We start from the raw sequence: 16776 nt of genomic DNA, 5'->3' as shown, positions 1-16776 counted from the left end.
CATACTTCTGCATGCAGTAAATGGACTAGTAAATAAGGATTATTTCTTGAAGCATCTTCCACCTAAAGCATCTCCTTAGGAGAGGTTCAAATGGAAAAAAAAAATACATAAAATGTAATAGCATTTAACAGCAAATTGAGTCCTTATTTTTAGAAAGTCATTCTTAACAAAAAACACTGCACAGTCACACAGTCATACACACGCACACACAGAAAACATGCAGGGTTCTCCCCAGAGAAGTGTGGAAGTGGCGTTCACAGGTATCCAAGGGAATAGTGTTGGCAAGCCAAAATATGGCACCTTCATACATTGTGTTCCTGATCTTTACATAAAGCTAAGAACCCCCCGCTAATATCTCAGCCTGAAAAAAAAAATGTTCATTGTATTACATAGTTTCATATCTGCTGCATTTAAAACTGACAACTGAGGTTTGGAAGGGTAAGCTCTTGAGATACGGAGAATAAAAACAAGCTACTGAATCCGAAGGAGAGGGTTATCACCAGCTACCCCATTCCAGTGAGAACACTGCATGCAGTTAAAGAGTAAAGAGGTGAATAATTAGTGCACTCAAGAATACAGCAACTGTTTTACCTTTTTCTTAAGAGCTGACAAAACTTAAAACTATACATAATAAATAAATCCAAATCTAAACAGATCAATTATCATGATTTTCTGTTAGTGTAATGTATGGTACACGCTGCCTGACTTGAGAAGTGGACACTCTACAATGTAGATAATATTACAGCACAGTGTTTGACATTTTTGGTACAAAGTGTGCTATTTAAGCGTCTAAAAAAAAAAGTCTTCATAAAATCCTTAAGCTTTCCATTAGATTACTGTATGTTACTTTAGAACAAGCTGAACTGGACAATTATTACAGTATTAAATATTCAAGTCACTTCATAGGTTAGCGCCGCAAGATTCAACAGTGATGGGTATGAGGATACATAGTACTAATGTATTACACAGTGCAGCAAAAACACCACTATTTTGGAGGGAACAATTACCTTTATATCTTATTATGAAGAATGTTTATGAGACCTTATTTTAGATAAATATTTAAAAATTGATAAAAGGATAAATCTCTGTAAATATATAATTTGATGCCTTATGTACTATTAAAGTTTCCGATTTCACACTTTATCCATAATGATTTAGTTAGAACATAAGAAAACGTATTTAGAGGTTATTTTATTCTTAGAAATTGGAGTGGGCATTTTTTCCAATCTGCCTTTGCTAATGGACGACCAGATGTCAAAGTATAAAACTATATTCTCTTTCCTCTAAAAACGTCATGAGGAGTAATTCAGATGAATCTTAACAAAGTGAGGATGGAGAGAGATTTCAAGATAGTCAATGAGATGCCAACTCTCTTCTCCCCATATATATTTTTTTTAAATAGGCAAAGTAAACATCTTTATCCAAATATGTTTATAAATTAGGTGAGATTTCCTCCCATTCCCCACTGTTAAACCCAAGTCTTCCCAAAGAAGAAACATAGCGTATTATCACCATTACAGTAAACTCAATGAAATAACTCAGGAAACATTTAGAGTGTGCACTACTGCAGACTTTTTCTCCCAGTCGTAAACAAAGCTATCAAACACTGAGGATGTTGGTATTAAAGCTAAGATTCATATAATAAAGAACTGGCCCATGACAAGCAGTTTACAAATGTTTCGTCCTTTTCACATTATGCAGAATTTCAATACCATCCACAATGCTAGTACAATAACTGAAATGCGAGATTGAGCAAGACTTCGCTTGCAAATATCATCTGACATTTCAGGGAAATATCCCTCTTGATTTGTAGGGAACTTCCTTAGATGTCAGTGGAAGCCATACATATCAAAATGAGAAAAAAATCCCTCTTCCGAAGTTCTTACCATTCACATGTCTTTCTCAAAAAGGCAAAAATATTCAGTTACTTAAATATGAAAGCTCACAACAGTCACCTTCGGCTGAGTCTTAAAAGACATGCCTTTCCTTTTTGCTATAACAAAACTAAATCCCATGTGGCTGTGGGCTTCTTCAAATGTATCTAAAAAAGTTAAGCCACAATTACCTGTACCTCATTAATTCATCAAAAGCAAAATATATATGTACCACACAACATACAAAAGTTACACATTAAAAGTGCATATTCAGAATCCATTTGGCCCATGTCTTCAATTTACATTTGGTCATTCTATGCATCCTTTACTTGTCTATGGAACCATACATGTGGGATATATTTTCTTCCATCTAGGATACTATTACATCTTCACATTGAACACTTCTTGTTCACTTCTGCATTGAATGTAAACTAGTGATGGACCATAAAGAAACACAAGCAAGAGGTTTATTCTGTGTTTCTCTTCACCGTTTGGACAGCTTTGACACACGCACAATAAGCATTACAAACTGTAATGAAAATACACTTCTGGGCCAAACCATTGCATATTTGCCCCCACAATGAAAAATAAATTATGTTCAAAGCAGTATATTGCCATAAATAGCCTGTAGGCATTCTCTGAAGGTAAACAGGCTCTCCCTATATTTAGCACTTGTGTAGGAAACACTATGAACCTCCAGTTCAAGTGCTTTCATCGAGAGGCTAGTTAAAACCTTCCAGTTAGCACAGGACCAAACTATAAGTCTTTTTTGAAAATAATGGAAGATCCCTTTCAAAAATTAAATCTTCAGTTATCAACTTTACTGCATTATGGAGCTAGTGCAATCCTGCAGAGCCTAGTCAAAAAGACAAGGCACATTAAAAAAATAATTAAAAAAAATAAAATCAAGGTACATTAGACTATATGGACTAGAGAGTCATTGAAGATAATTTAAGGCCTTTCAGTGAATTAATCAGTCTAATTTAAAGCTGAGGATTAAACCATAAATTATCCATCTGAAAAGCAAACAATAGGCTTTTTCAGCTTCTGTTCTGTGGACAAGGATAACAAAAATTCTTGTTATGGTTTGTGAAAACACCTCTGGACATGGAGGAGTAGAGTCAATTCAGTCTTTAAAAGTTCATGGAAGATTTCATGACTGTTTTAGCCGTTTGCGTGGAATGCCAAACTGTGGACACTGTGCAGATGCTAGTGCACGAAAGGCCTCCGCTACTAAGTGAGGGTGAGAGTGGATCATGGACTTCCAGCCTGCTGTTTCCATTATGTCTGTAGCTTGGCTGAAAACAGAAGCATTAAGAATAGTCACACAACTTCATAAATCAAATGCACAAGCTGGAGAAGAGCAGGCAAGGCAGAACGACTGCAGAACAGCAGCTGAGCAATACGAAAGACAACATGTTTTTAAATGCCAGTAAGATGGTGCCATTGGAAAAAGTGGCAAATCTTTTTTTGTTATATTATCATCATCATATGTAGGACATTATGCACTTATTCTCTTCTTCTTGACACCAGCAAACCTCAGCTGCAGAATGGAGTTCAATTCTGGACACTACACAAGACTACCACCTTCGTGGAAAGTGGGGACTAGAAAAGATGATTTCAAGAAAACCAGAAGAAAATGGAGGATACTAAGAGAAAAACCAAAGGAAAACATGACAATCTGCATCCACACAGATTTTGTTAAGAACACCACCATGTTCAGTCTGGGGGAGAAGGAAGGATGACAAGATAAATCAGCTGAATCTGCAGAAAAAAATGCTTTAGTATGAGTTCTAGAAAGCGATGAAGGCTATGAAGCTCTGAAGGCACCGCAGAACCTCTCCCTGAAGGGCAAAGGTTCAGGGAGTATCAGTGAAGGATCCTTTGGGGACATTTGCTCTTGCTTCAGTATAAGACCATGACCCACAAGATCATTCAGAACATCTCAATAGCTTCACTGGATGTGAACCATTAAATATTTTAACTGATATAAAAGCAACAGATTTCAGCTGTGTATCACACCAATATCCAGGAGGTAAAATGATACATTTTCTGTCTCTCCCTCTCATATTCTTACACAAAAAGTAAATATAGAACAGTCAAACCTACAAGGTAGCAGTTGATCCCTAGACTATATGATCTCTGATCTCTTAAAAACCTTTCCCAGATTTCTAACAGAAGCTCTTAATCTTATAATACAAGTAAGCAAAGGTAAGAGCGTTGAGAAAGAGTCCAAAGTTGCAACTCCCTTGTTGCCAGGATTAAGCCAGGTTAAAACAGATCCTCTCAAATTGTGTCAGCTAAAGCACTTAAAAATTTCTCTGGTTTATTGTATTTCCAATTATCTAAAACAAAAGTCAACTCCAAATTATTTGAAGAGGAATGCATTGGCTAGTCTACATTCTAAGTACTACCACTTTTTTTTTTTTTTTAAATGATGTTTTAGTATTTTTCTACCACCATACTTTCTTTTCAATGCATGGTCATTAATTTGGCCTGTCAAGACCTCAGAGGGGTTAGAAATCATACTTGGAATATTTTAAAGCACCTGATATCACACAGATTTTAACTTTTCTGGAGATATTAATGGCAAGCAGCAAATACTCTGGCACCCTTTTCCTACGTTTCAGCTGGTGTCTCCCATTGCAAGAGTCATGCCAGCTGTTCTTAGCACATGCTGCAGCCAGCGCAGGCAGTTTTGTCCTCAGTCTAGTCTCAGCCACATATTCTCACCTATTTCTAGTAGCAGCATTAGCACTTACCCAGGCAGCCAGATGAGAGGGACCTGCCTGACTAGTTGTGTGGCCACAAGAGTGTCAGTGCTGGCATGTGGGTAGGTGCAGGAACATGTCACCACAGGTGAAGAGCGCAACTGCCCCCTTCTCTTTGGCAATACTGCAGACTCGGATTGATCTTAGCAACTTGGAACCATACTTGGGTTGCCACTTCATCAAGCACAAACCTGATCAGTGAAGAGAATAGCTTCCTTTATAAAGCCTGCTGCTGCCTCCTCACAGCATTGGTATGTCCTCAGGCGGAGAACAAAACTAGCTTCCATTATCTCACACCAGAAGGCGGGTAACTCCTCATATCATCTAAAGGCAAAGTCACAATCACAACTAGGGAAGTATCTGCTGAATTTTACTTGCCTTAATACTCTGGAATCAGTAACACTTCTTCAAGGTAACACTTCTTAGGATCTGTAATCTATTTATAGTGTTTGTAGATAAGGCAGTGAGGTGGGGAGACTTACTTGCTATTCCAGTTTTTCCCATCTTTACACCCAAGTTGTCTCAGAACACTGCACCTGTAATGGAGAGAACAGTGCAAATATTAAGATGGTATGCAGAGCACAGCCAGCAAATACATTTACAGTCTCACTGTGTTACTTGCCTGTTAATAAAATCTATTGCTTGTGCTTTTAACTGTTCAGCGCTGTGCAAATCTGCGAGGATGAGAATGTCAGCAACATTTTCTACTGAGAGGTTACTACACAGGGCTTCCTCACACATGACCTTCAGCCGTTCCAGTGCATACTGCCAAAAGAAAAAAGCTACACTAATCAGTCCTCAAACTTATTCCTTCTACCATTATCTATGGACAGTATTAAAGACAGTTCCAGTCGTGAAAACATCCAGTGCTTGTCAAGCTTAGAACCATTGTGCTTCCAAACAGGTGATTCAAAATACAATACACTGTATCTAAAAATTCTCAGATGATAAAACATACATTAGGGTAGACAGAAACTGATCAAGTGTGTTACTGGGAGAACTTTTAATGGAAAAAAAAAATAATAATTTTGATTCTTTTACTCCCTCCCCTTACACCCTAAAAAAAGCCAGCATAAATAACAGCATATCTCCTTTCCACTTGAGTGTGTTGAAAATTGTCAAAATACAATCAGTTTTGGAAAATTAATGCTGCAATAAAATATGAAAAGAACACAAGTGGTAAGTCACCAAAGAGAGGATAGTGGCAAATCAGGAGACTCAAAAGAAAAAAACATTAAATGTTGCCCACCCCCCGATCCCCAATAAAAAGCACACATTTAACCATTTCTTGAAATAAGCTACTGAAATGACCTACGTCGTTGTGATAGGAATCATCTTATGATAAGAATAGTTTCACCACTGATATTTTAAGGGCATAGTTGCTCAGCAAGCTTTTCAAGCTATATTACTGGTACTCAATTTCAAAAAAAAATGGTATTAAATACAATAGTAGTAATGTTGTGGTCTAAAAGATTGATAGAAAGATTTTTTACCACTAAAAATGTCTATACTTCCCCCACCATTGTGCAGTTCAGATGAGTCCTCAAAATAAACACCAGTCGGATTTTTTTTTTTTTTAGAAGAATGTTCTATAAACAAACAGCAATTTTGAGAATTTAGAAATTAATTACTCACTTTGTCTGCAGCTGCCAACAAATTGTCAGCCATTTTTTCAAGGTTTGGTGCTTTTCCTGTATAAATGAATCTCATCATTTCTTTAAAAACCTCAGGGTCAACATCATTTATTTCTACACGATTCTGGTAAAGAATAATCACAAAAAAATATAATTTAGCAATAAAGAGAAAGCATCAAATACCACCTGTGCGCATACTACTTTTCATTTTCCACCATGTGAGATCATCCTTATGAATTTAAGCTAACATTCAACAATATCAAGCAGAAAGTAATCAAACTTTGAGTCACTAAGTGAAGTAGTAATTAGTTGGAAAAAAAGCTTAGGCAACAAGAACTAACCTACACATTTTCTTCTAGCAGTGTCTGGCTCTACGCGGAATCTATGGCACAGGCAGTAAACACAGATACACACACATCCCACATATCTATCTATACATCAAGGCAGAGTTCAGGAATATTTAACAATCCTGCTGAGTTTCCAAGCCAACAGTGGTGTGTTTGAAATACTGGAAGCCAGAGCACCACACAGAACAAAGTGAGACATTTTTGGCTCAATGTAAATTGAGCCAACACAGGCTATGTTTTATCACTGAATTCTAGAAAGCAAAGAAACATTTTCCAACGATATAATATAGCTGTAGGTCTTCCTAATAAACTCTAGTCTTGCATATTTGCCTCCATGCCCTAACACTGTACTCAAGGACAAGTAAAGCAGCAGGCACTGATTCAAAGATGATGCAGAAGCCAGCATCACACTCCAAAAAAAGTCATCACAGGCCATCCAGCACAGACATCCACGTACCACTTCCCTAGTCACTGAACCAGGCACAGCAGCACAGTGTTTAGGAGGAGATTTATGGCCACCACGAAGGCCACCAGCCTGGCACCTTTCTGAAGGTGCTGGGACCTTTACCTGAGCAGGTGAGGCTGCTGAGGAACAAAAGACATGTCTGGGTTTCTTTAATTCCAGAAATCCCAAGTTAGTGCCTCTAATATTCTGATTCTGCCAGGGAATGTTTTCAGATGAAGGAAGGACAGAGAGGAAAAATTCCACCTCTGAAAACAACTCAGGAGCATCAGAGCCACACACTCATCTGATGAATTAATTCACACAAGTGGCATCACTGAAACCAGCAAGGCTCCAAGCAATGAGTATCTATTACAGTCCTTTGAGCTGACCAGTCCCTTTGCTTTCACTCACAGTCATGGATTCTGCCTACAACCAATTTCAGAAGTTATTTTTCATGAAAGACATGAACGGTTCTATGGGGAATATCAAGCATGCAAAAGGAGAAGCAGCTCTCTGGGCTGATTAAATAACTATCCATCCAGAGCATTCCTACAGGTCAAGTGTTTGCAGAAACTATGAAAGAAAAGGAGTACTTGAGAACCTGAGTTACAATTCAGTGTAGCTTGCTTTTTGTGTCCTAGTTACCATATTTTTTTTAAACATAAGTATAGCAACAGCCAAGTAGAAATTAATTGGCTTAACACAGGTGGTGAAACTAAAGTAAAAAGGGATAGATGGAGCATGTTAGGATAACCGATCTAGGGCAGAAAGAACTTCCTGCAATAACAGGCAGAAAGTTCTCAATCCTCCATCAATCCTCCAGATTTTTTTCCCCAGTCAGAGCAATGAGGATGAGTAAATTCCCAAACAGCTCACCGGAAGAGAGTTCAGGACACAGTAGCTCCCCTCATTCCCCATGAGACAGTACTCACCTTTATCAGTTTACAACACACCAGCTTTTTGCAACTTTTCTCCCTTCTCACCCAGGGTGAATATTTACATGTTAAGTTTTCAGTAACACTTACCTTTTTGCTTTCCTCCATTTCATGCTCAAACATTGCATTAAAAACTGGAGAACGTGCTGTAGCAAGAGAAGTAAATATTAAATATAATCAAATTTCAAACTTTTAGCAGTTTTAATAACAAAAAATAGCAATACAAAAGTAGAAAGTACCTGCAAGGACAGATTTATGAGCTTTGAATTCTTGTCCTCCTACATAAAAACTGCAATCTGTAAATCTTGTTGTTTCCCAGAGATTCCCTAAATCTTCTGCTAGTCGACATTCAGGTACCTTCAAAGTGTTTGTATTAGACTGTCCTGATATATTTACTGAGTCTTGGACCACGCTTACCTAACAGAAAATCACAGCAAGACAACTCCTTCATAACTGAATGCCAAAAAATAATCAAATTACAGCACCTATGGCTAGAAGTTCAACATTTCCTAAGCAAAGCAAAAACAGGGATGTTTCTGGCATTAGCCCACAAGCCTAAACAAGTGATTTGAAAAACAACAAAAACACATAATTAAATTCTATATTTTTAGAAACCAAGAGAAATCCTTTAAAAAACAGAGCAAATAACATTTTAGAGTCTAATGTTTCATAACTATCCAACCCAAAGACAAGAGCACAATACTACAAGCCACATAATACAAAAGCCCAAGTAAGTAAAATCAAGGACAGATACGGTTCTTGATACCAACAAGATCCTTAAATAAAAGTTAATGCTATTTCACAGACAAACAGTTCAATGCTTTCACACATTAAGTAAAACATATGAAAGAGTTCTAAGCAGAGCATCAGAAACATACAAAAACACAGACAAAAGTTTCATCGGAGGTGATCTACATTTCAGATAGTAAGTTATTCCTAGCTCTAGTACAAGGTCACATTTAAACCCTATTATGACAACGCAAACTAAATGTAAGCAACATTGCTCTTTCATCATTCCGTTTTTGTTTTGTCCAGATCAAGCAGAGATCACAAGCGATTGCTTCCAACTAGGATAAAAGCCCATCTTTAAGAAATGCAAGCCATTGGAGTATAAAACATAATAGGTAGGTTACTTTAATAAGGAGATGTAAATTCACAATAAGTAATTTTACAAAAACTAGTACACTGTGAATGATGTAGATCTGAAGTGAATATACTGCATTAATCCCCATGTTCAATTCTTCCATATAACAAGAATAAGTGAACAGGAGAGTGACATTCTTGCTTGCTTTTTTTAGATAACTGTACACATAGTTTTAATTAGTCTGTTGAGGAAACAGAAGAGCTCAGCAGGTTTTATTTTTGTTGTCTGAGAGCACAAGGCTGAGAATAAAAGCTTTCTAAAGAAGAACTATAAGATCTTGATTACTGCACCTCCCAAAAACAGCAATCAGGATTATACATTAGGAGAAAATACCGAAACTGTTGAGAGCATCCCTTGTTGGATTTCCAGAGCCACAGAATCTGGCATAAAGCAAAAATAGCAGAGCTACGTTTCACCACAAGCGAGAACAGAGCAAGCCAAACGCCAGATCGGAAGAGGATGATGATCCAGCTAAGACAGCAGCTTGGGGATTTGAATCATTGGCTAATTCTGTGTTTCATCCCATAGCACTTTGTGACTACGAGAACTTTCCTTATCCTCTCTCACCTTTGGAAAGAAAAAATACAAACAACAACAAAAAGACCTATCCCAAAGCACTGCAGAGTTTTTTTTTTTCCACATTGAGGCTGTACATTTATTACACTGGAAGATCTATGGGCCTGGCCATCCAACTGCACGGTTTTTGCCTAAGCAAAGTGATTTCGGGGTGTACACACAGACTGACCCGCGGCTCAGCCAAGCCAGCTCCTGTCAATGGGGAGAGTTCTGCTTCTCCAGAAACCTCAGTTAAAGTTAAGCTCCCACTGCAGCTTCCCTGTGCAGAATCGTCTTTCTTTAACTATAGACAGTGCCTAGATAATTCATGCATCCTTCATATTTACTTAGCTGATCGTGGGTGTTCCAAGCTTCCACTATTTTAGAGAAATTTCTAATAGATATTGATGGCTGCAAAACCCAGAAAAGTTTTCTTTGAGCCATCCTTTCAAGACGCAAGCTGAGTGATTCACATTCCCTACAAAGGTGTATTGTCTTACCTAGCTATCTAGGTAATAACAACTTTTAAAGATCCTAACTACAAACATTTACAAGGATCTGATATTTCATATCTCGCTTGTCCAGATGGGATGCTAAAAAAAATTCATTCATCTTTTTTAAATTAAATGAATCACTTATTTAAAACAGGCTGAAATCCAATAAGGCTAATGCCACGGAGCTACTGAAAACTCTCCTTATTATAAAGGAGCCAGTCATTTTTTAACACTTAATACCAAATCCTTGTTTTAGGCACCTCAGTGCATTGCTCATAAAACCACTCAAGAATGTGGCAGAGGTTAAAACCCAGTAGTGAACCATTTAGCTCAAAAAAAGTAGCAATCTAGCCAGGATTCCCAGGTGCTCTGCAAGGTCTTACTTACTTGGCTTCTTAGGAAACTATCCTGGACATGACTTTGCACTGCATGAATACTTTAGGTGAACAAATCCTGTTTACCTCATTTATCCTCCTGCATAAAGGTACGTACAAGACATGACTTTAACAATAATAACACATACCATTTTCTTGGATTTGAGCCTGCGCTACTATAACAGCAAAAGATACTGTAAGCAATACTCTAGACTACTAACTCAACACAAGTTGGAAAAAAAATGTCCCTACAAAAAAATTTACAATTCTATTAGCAAATGGAAATATTTGGAAGATGTTGGTAATTTAAAGTTACGTGCAAAGGGGCAACTGGGATTAGGGATCAGTTTGCTTAATAAAAATTTTAAAAAGTTGCACTTAATAGGTCACTTGTTAGTGGGAACCCTTGACTTTGCAAAGCATTTAATCTAACCCCTCAATTTCCAATCCAAGGTCACATCCAACTGATCTTAAGTACATTCTGCAATGCAGAAGAAGCATCTTTGCATGTACTACCTAAGAAGAATAAATATCCTTCTGCAGCCCAAGAGGGCAGAAGGAGACCCACCAGCACAGCTTACCAGCTGTGACCTTTCCTACATACCTGCTAGGCATGCCAATATTGTTTCAAGAAATATCTATGGCAGTTTTTAAAGTCGTAAGTCACTTTTCAAACTAGCATATAATAAAACAATTACAGAAATCAGTGCTCAGAGACAAATTTAAGAAGGATCAAACAATTTCTTCCAAAGAAAATCTGTTACTTCTAATGACAGCTTAATAGCCAGAAGAGCAGATCAGAATAAAGGAGTTTTAAAAAAAAAAAAAAAAAAAATGGTAGATAATCCTTTTGTTTTAGTTTGAAGTAAGTTATTTTAACATGCGCAACTAAATGCTGTACCTCCTTCTACATTTATAGTCAGGGTAGCTCAAACTTCACATAAGCCACTCAGATTTAAAATATCAAGAAATTATTTAGGGAAACAGTTTTTTTTTCAAAGATTGGCACTGGAATTTAAATATTTCTCTGTGGAAAAGTCAGCATATGTTCAAATTGGTACACACTATCTTTAAAGCTAAAAAAAGCTACACACTTCCAAAACTAAACAGTATTTCAAAGGGCTATTTACATCCATCTATTCAAAAAAGGGATAAAACCAAAAAGTAAAATACTCATGAGCATTTTTGCAGAACCATAACACACTTTTTGCATCTAATTTTACCACCCAAATAATTGCATTCATAACAATTTTATCACGCAGCTACTGGAATTTGCCTGAGTGGAAATAAAAGCACTATACATTTGCACCTTCTAGTCTCAGGGGCCACATTTCAATTATTCTTCCTACACAGCATAATGACATATAATTAAGTTGTAATCTTGCCAAGACAATTTTACACATTTCCTGTAAATACAGAGATCAAAGGAAACTTCTTAGCAGTTAAAGCATCTATCATCCTGGTAAGCCACTAATCACTCCATGGCAGCAGTCAAAACCTGCCAATGTATATTTAACATACACTGTACTTATATTGCATCTTCCTCTGGTTTCCATTTTTAACTTATTGTGTTTTACTGAAATTTAATATGACAATTCATGCTGCCAACAAAACACATTAAAGTAACCCATAATACTCCATGAAGTGAAATTTATTGAACAGTTCTCAATATTAGTTCTCGGCATTAACCAGTCCCCCTATAGAAAAACTTGCATCTGTTCAGAAGACAAACTGTAATGATTAGTACAGAAAAAGGGAGGTCTCAAATATAATGCCATTAAAGGAATATTTTACAATAGTTCACTTTGAAATACAGCTATAAAAATGGGTTTAGAAGTAAAATTCATAATATTACTGAGTTACAAAATTAAGAAAGGTGCACAAATTAAAAACTGTTTAATTTATCTGAAAAACAAGCTATATTGCAGTAATATTGTTAAAAATTTTCAGGAAGAATCAATACAAACCAACAGGTCAACAACTTCCTTTTACTTATGCACTGAAGGATCCTATGTTTCCCAGGGCAATTTCTTCCCAGGGCAATAAAAGCAGCTTCAGTACATGCTGTCTATACAAATAATATTGTATGATACCTTTGGCATAAATAACTTCACAGATGATTCTAATGCAATCCTGATTCATGGAGAAACCCACCAGTTTACAAGTCATAAACTCATACTTGTTTTGCACTTTCATGCGCACTTATCAAAAAAGAAACAAAGTATAACACAGACAGCAAGTAAACTTGTACTTTTCTATACTTATGGCTTACAAAAAACATAACTTTTATCATACTTTAGTGTTCTCAATCAACGAACATCTATATTAGACCAGATAATACTTTATTTAAAAAAAACTTACCACTTAATCTCATACTCACCTCACAAAATAACGTAAGCTTATCATCTGGTAATAGACCATTAGTTTCATCTAGTAAAAAATCTCTTCGAATAAATTTTTTAAAACCCCAGTCTTTGCCTTGCACAAATCTATATGCTCTTTGGCTTTCTGATAAAAAAAGAGAAAAAAACGATTATGTACAAAGGAAGCTAAATACAAAAAAAAAAAAAAAAAAAAAAAAAAAAAAAAAAAGGAGCAATAACATCTAAAGAATATGTACTAAGAATGCCCAGGTCTTAATTCACTAATAAGTCAACTTATATTCAGATAGTGTTTTTCCATTTTTAGGAAACCCACCACCGATTACATACTATTTTTAAGTCATAATAGTATCATTTTATAAAAGACTCAGTAGATCCTAATAGAGTACAATTTGCAATTCGGCCACCCCACCTCTTTAGATGTTATCTTGAGGCATTATCCAGAAAGAGAAAAATGTCAATAAGTTTTTTAGAATACCAATGTGTAAAAACAGAAACTGTTCACAAGAAACTACCATTTCAGTGAACTTCTCATCACAAGTACTTTCTGAGATTTGTGCAGTTGTAATATTCTGCTCTGACTCCTGCCTTAAAAGGAAGGCCCTGTTTCATTGGCTGGAACTAACAGGTACAAAAAACATTAGAAAGGTAAAACAGAAATAAATTGTTTCAACTAACTTAACCTATTTCTCTGGTCATATATATGCTTTAGTTTGTTCCTAGTCCTTTCTTGCAATACTTTCAATATCTATCGGATTTGCTACGACCACACAACTATTTTCCCCGTTCTAAAGTTCACGGCCTTACAAAGGATTCCCAGGGTCATGTTGAGAACACGGGCTCAAGGTAGCTCCCTTTAGAGAATTAACAGGATGAACTCAATAACCAGCCACTCCTCAAGCTCTGTTCTGAGCAGTTAAACATTAAAAATTATGTAAGCTGAATGTTACTTTACATGGCACATCCACTACATTTTGGTCCGTAAGCTGAATCACAAGGAAGAGCATTGCATATTTTTATTTTATTCCAATACATGGGAAATGGCCTATCTGGAGACAATTTTGTAATCATACGTGTTTCATTCTACATATGACACAATCATACTTAGGAAAACTGTCTAAAAGGAAACAAGCGCAAATATTTTTTCTGAGGCTCTGGCATTACTTTAGAAGTAACAGCCCTCCAAGACAGGGCTTTTCTTCAATTCCAGAAAAGCAGGTCAAGAAATACATCATGATTTTGTTTTATCGGTAAGAGAGCAATTGAAAACTTTAAGTCAGAAGTTTATTATGAAATATTTTTCATGGCAGAATCAGTTTGAAAAGCATTTCTCCTAAAAGTTCCAGAAATATCAGCAAAGTCCAATTTCCTTCCTACTGTTCACCTGGTGGCATCACAGAGTCTCAACCACGTAACATATTGTGCTATACAAAATGAATAGTTTTCAATTCCAGTGCTGGAGAAGTGAAATTCAACACAGTTTTCCACCAGAAATAGACGAAGCAAATTATCTCCTACCAGCTTTGATTACATTTTATGAATACAATGACAAACAAGGCAGGAACTGAAAACGTGGGAGGTCTTTCTATCCCTGCCACCTTATCACATCTTGCACACACAGCACAACTAGCAATCAAACCAACCCCAGCCTCAGAACAGCAAACAAGCTACCAAAGCAGAGCACGGAAGCAGAGGAATTCCCAGGAAAGAAAAATAACACCAGCCATTTTTGAAGATTCTGGGTGGCCTTATTTTTGTTTGTTCGGGGGAAGAGGTAGAGGGAGACACTTATGGTATTTAGACTTACACTCTGCTTTGTGGATTTTCTTTAAAGACTACAGGAGGGCTGAGGTATATAAGGAGAAGATAGCATAGAAAGCTCATCTTGAATCAAAATTGAGACCCAATATGAAGAGAAAGAAAAGGAAAAACACAGACTGAAAATCAGAGTTACTCCAGAAAACAGAACAAACCCCCCACCTCGCCAGACTTTAGGCACAGGTAGTGGAGAACTACAGATTTTCCAAAAGACTCTGAACTTTTACCAGATCTTGCAAATCCTGCAAGATCTCCTAAGTGCAGAGAGGAGGAAGGAAGAAACGCAGGCAGATTCTTCATGTACAGAAGAGCACAAACTCACCACAGACCAGCATTAAACTGTTGAGGTAAAAACAGATTCTCAGATGAAAATGGAGATGCCATAATTCAGCATTGCATTTTAGCCTGCATTTGACAAGCAGACTATAAACTGTTCCGATGTTCAACTGCTCCTTAGTGCCCCACAGAATCTACTTGTGTTTTTCTAATTTAACGTAGTGAAATTAGGTCACTGATCAGAAGCGTGTGAAACATTAATAAGATTTTTTCTAATTAAGCTTCTATAAGGACTTTTAAAACAGACGCATTAAAGCTTCCCTCAGTACTAGGCTTTGTTCTCACTTGAATGAGATTTCAACATTACTTTTCTTACAAAGCTGCAGGCACTACACTATGCTCAGGTTTCCCTTACCCATTGCTTTTGTTTCTTCTCTTTTAGCATTCAGCAGGGAAAATTTGAATTTTGCTCTGACTTCACTTTTTGGACAACTGACTAAAAGCAAATATAATGATAGGTAGTCTTTGCTTTCATCATCTAATCCCTTTGGGTTCACTCTCAGACACCTGAAAGAAATTAAGAAATCATACATTTAAAAATTGCACACAGAATAAATTTTGAAATATTTTTATAAGATATGATAATACAAGCTACCAAAATGAATGTTCCTCTATGACTGTTGAAACTGTAATTCTTCACTATAATAAGGCTTCAAGAAATAGCCTCATCTTTTAAAATTTATTCACGATTTTACTTCACAACTCAGCCAAAAAACACCCCCCGAAGAAGAAAAAAAAAAGGCAGTTACCAAAATAAAGATCTTACCACTTCATTTTGTCATTTGGCCCTGATGAAAAGGTAGAACTCTTTAAAACTTCACCCATTTCTTCTCGGCAAAAACTGAAGTTATTAATGGTCCACATGTAGGAAAACTTTACTACTTTAACCTGAAAGAGAGATGCAGAAAACTTCAATAAAATTCAACCTACTTGTCAAGCATTACCTGTGAGAACTTGTTAGATTGTCAGCCCAACTCTAAGTGTTACAGAAAATTCTTTTCAATACTATGACAAGCAAGCAAAGGCACTAGAATTCATGCAAGTTACCTGTGTATAACACCAGCTTTCAGCCACAGGTCCACTGGACATCTCTCCAGGAGGAGGTGGGGTGGGGACCCTGGACATTGCCACTTATTGCAAGGTTTAGCGTATCAAGACAGCAATCCAAACTTCAGTAATTTTCCTAAAAAAAGTAATTCATTTTTTTTGTCATTCTTTTTAAGCACAGGAGAAAAAAATACCTATAGCAGGATACTCAGATTTCTCTTTATTAAATCATGCCTCGGAATACTAACGTTGCAAGGAGGCTTGTTTAGACAAGCTAGGTGTCAGAGTCATTAATAACCACTTTTCTCAAACCACAGGCTGAATCCTCATGCAATACTTCATTAAAGCAAATGCCTACGCATCATTCAGTGACATCAGTAACACTAATGGCATTAGTTGAACACTTCCTTTGTCTCTTATTACTTTGAACAATCTTGGCATGCTATGACTTTTTTCAAGATCTTTTTGTTTGTTTTCAAGGGTGCCTAGGACCTTCGGAGACTAAGATGTTAGCAACAATGCATTAGCAGTCCATGGAGACATAATTCAGTTCTGAGGCACCACCTAGCCTTCTGGGAGCTGAAGTTCAAATAATTCTGGGATTTCTGGAGGAAAGATAAG

General features: G+C 36.7%; 1 protein-coding gene across 2 annotated transcripts; it reads right to left on the bottom strand.

Annotated features, from left to right (window-relative positions):
• Positions 1-802: 802 nt before the first annotated feature.
• On the bottom strand, positions 803-16287 carry SPOPL (speckle type BTB/POZ protein like). Of its 2 annotated transcripts, none has more exons than XM_010227761.2 (10): positions 16156-16287; positions 15875-15996; positions 15464-15615; positions 12954-13081; positions 8246-8423; positions 8097-8152; positions 6281-6403; positions 5268-5410; positions 5128-5181; positions 803-3172 (listed from the first exon to the last, which is right to left on the bottom strand). In XM_010227761.2, exons 1-10 carry the CDS (start codon positions 16231-16233, stop codon positions 3028-3030), a joined length of 1179 nt encoding a protein of 392 aa, XP_010226063.1. In that variant the 5' UTR covers positions 16234-16287; the 3' UTR covers positions 803-3027. The 2 variants fall into 2 exon arrangements, with proteins under 2 accessions (XP_010226063.1, XP_088377930.1); XM_088521804.1 differs by lacking the exon at positions 803-3172 and adding an exon at positions 4592-4836.
• Between the last annotated feature and the right edge of the window lie 489 nt (positions 16288-16776).

The sequence above is a fragment of the Tinamus guttatus genome, unplaced genomic scaffold (assembly GCF_059628265.1).
Source record: "Tinamus guttatus ecotype Peru unplaced genomic scaffold, ASM5962826v1 Tinamus_guttatus_pri_ptg000133l, whole genome shotgun sequence".
Lineage (NCBI taxonomy): Eukaryota > Metazoa > Chordata > Aves > Tinamiformes > Tinamidae > Tinamus > Tinamus guttatus.
This window is presented reverse-complemented; position numbering and strand designations above follow the sequence as displayed.

Coding starts and splice junctions, on each gene's coding strand:
- SPOPL (XM_010227761.2), bottom strand. CDS start 16,233: ATGTCCAGGGTCCCCACCCCACCTCCTCCTGGAGAGATGTCCAGTGGA. Junction 15,616..15,874: donor CCAAATGACAAAATGAAGTG/GTAAGATCTTTA, acceptor AATTTCTTTCAG/GTGTCTGAGAGTGAACCCAA. Junction 6,404..8,096: donor AAATGGAGGAAAGCAAAAAG/GTAAGTGTTACT, acceptor ATTCTTTACCAG/AATCGTGTAGAAATAAATGA.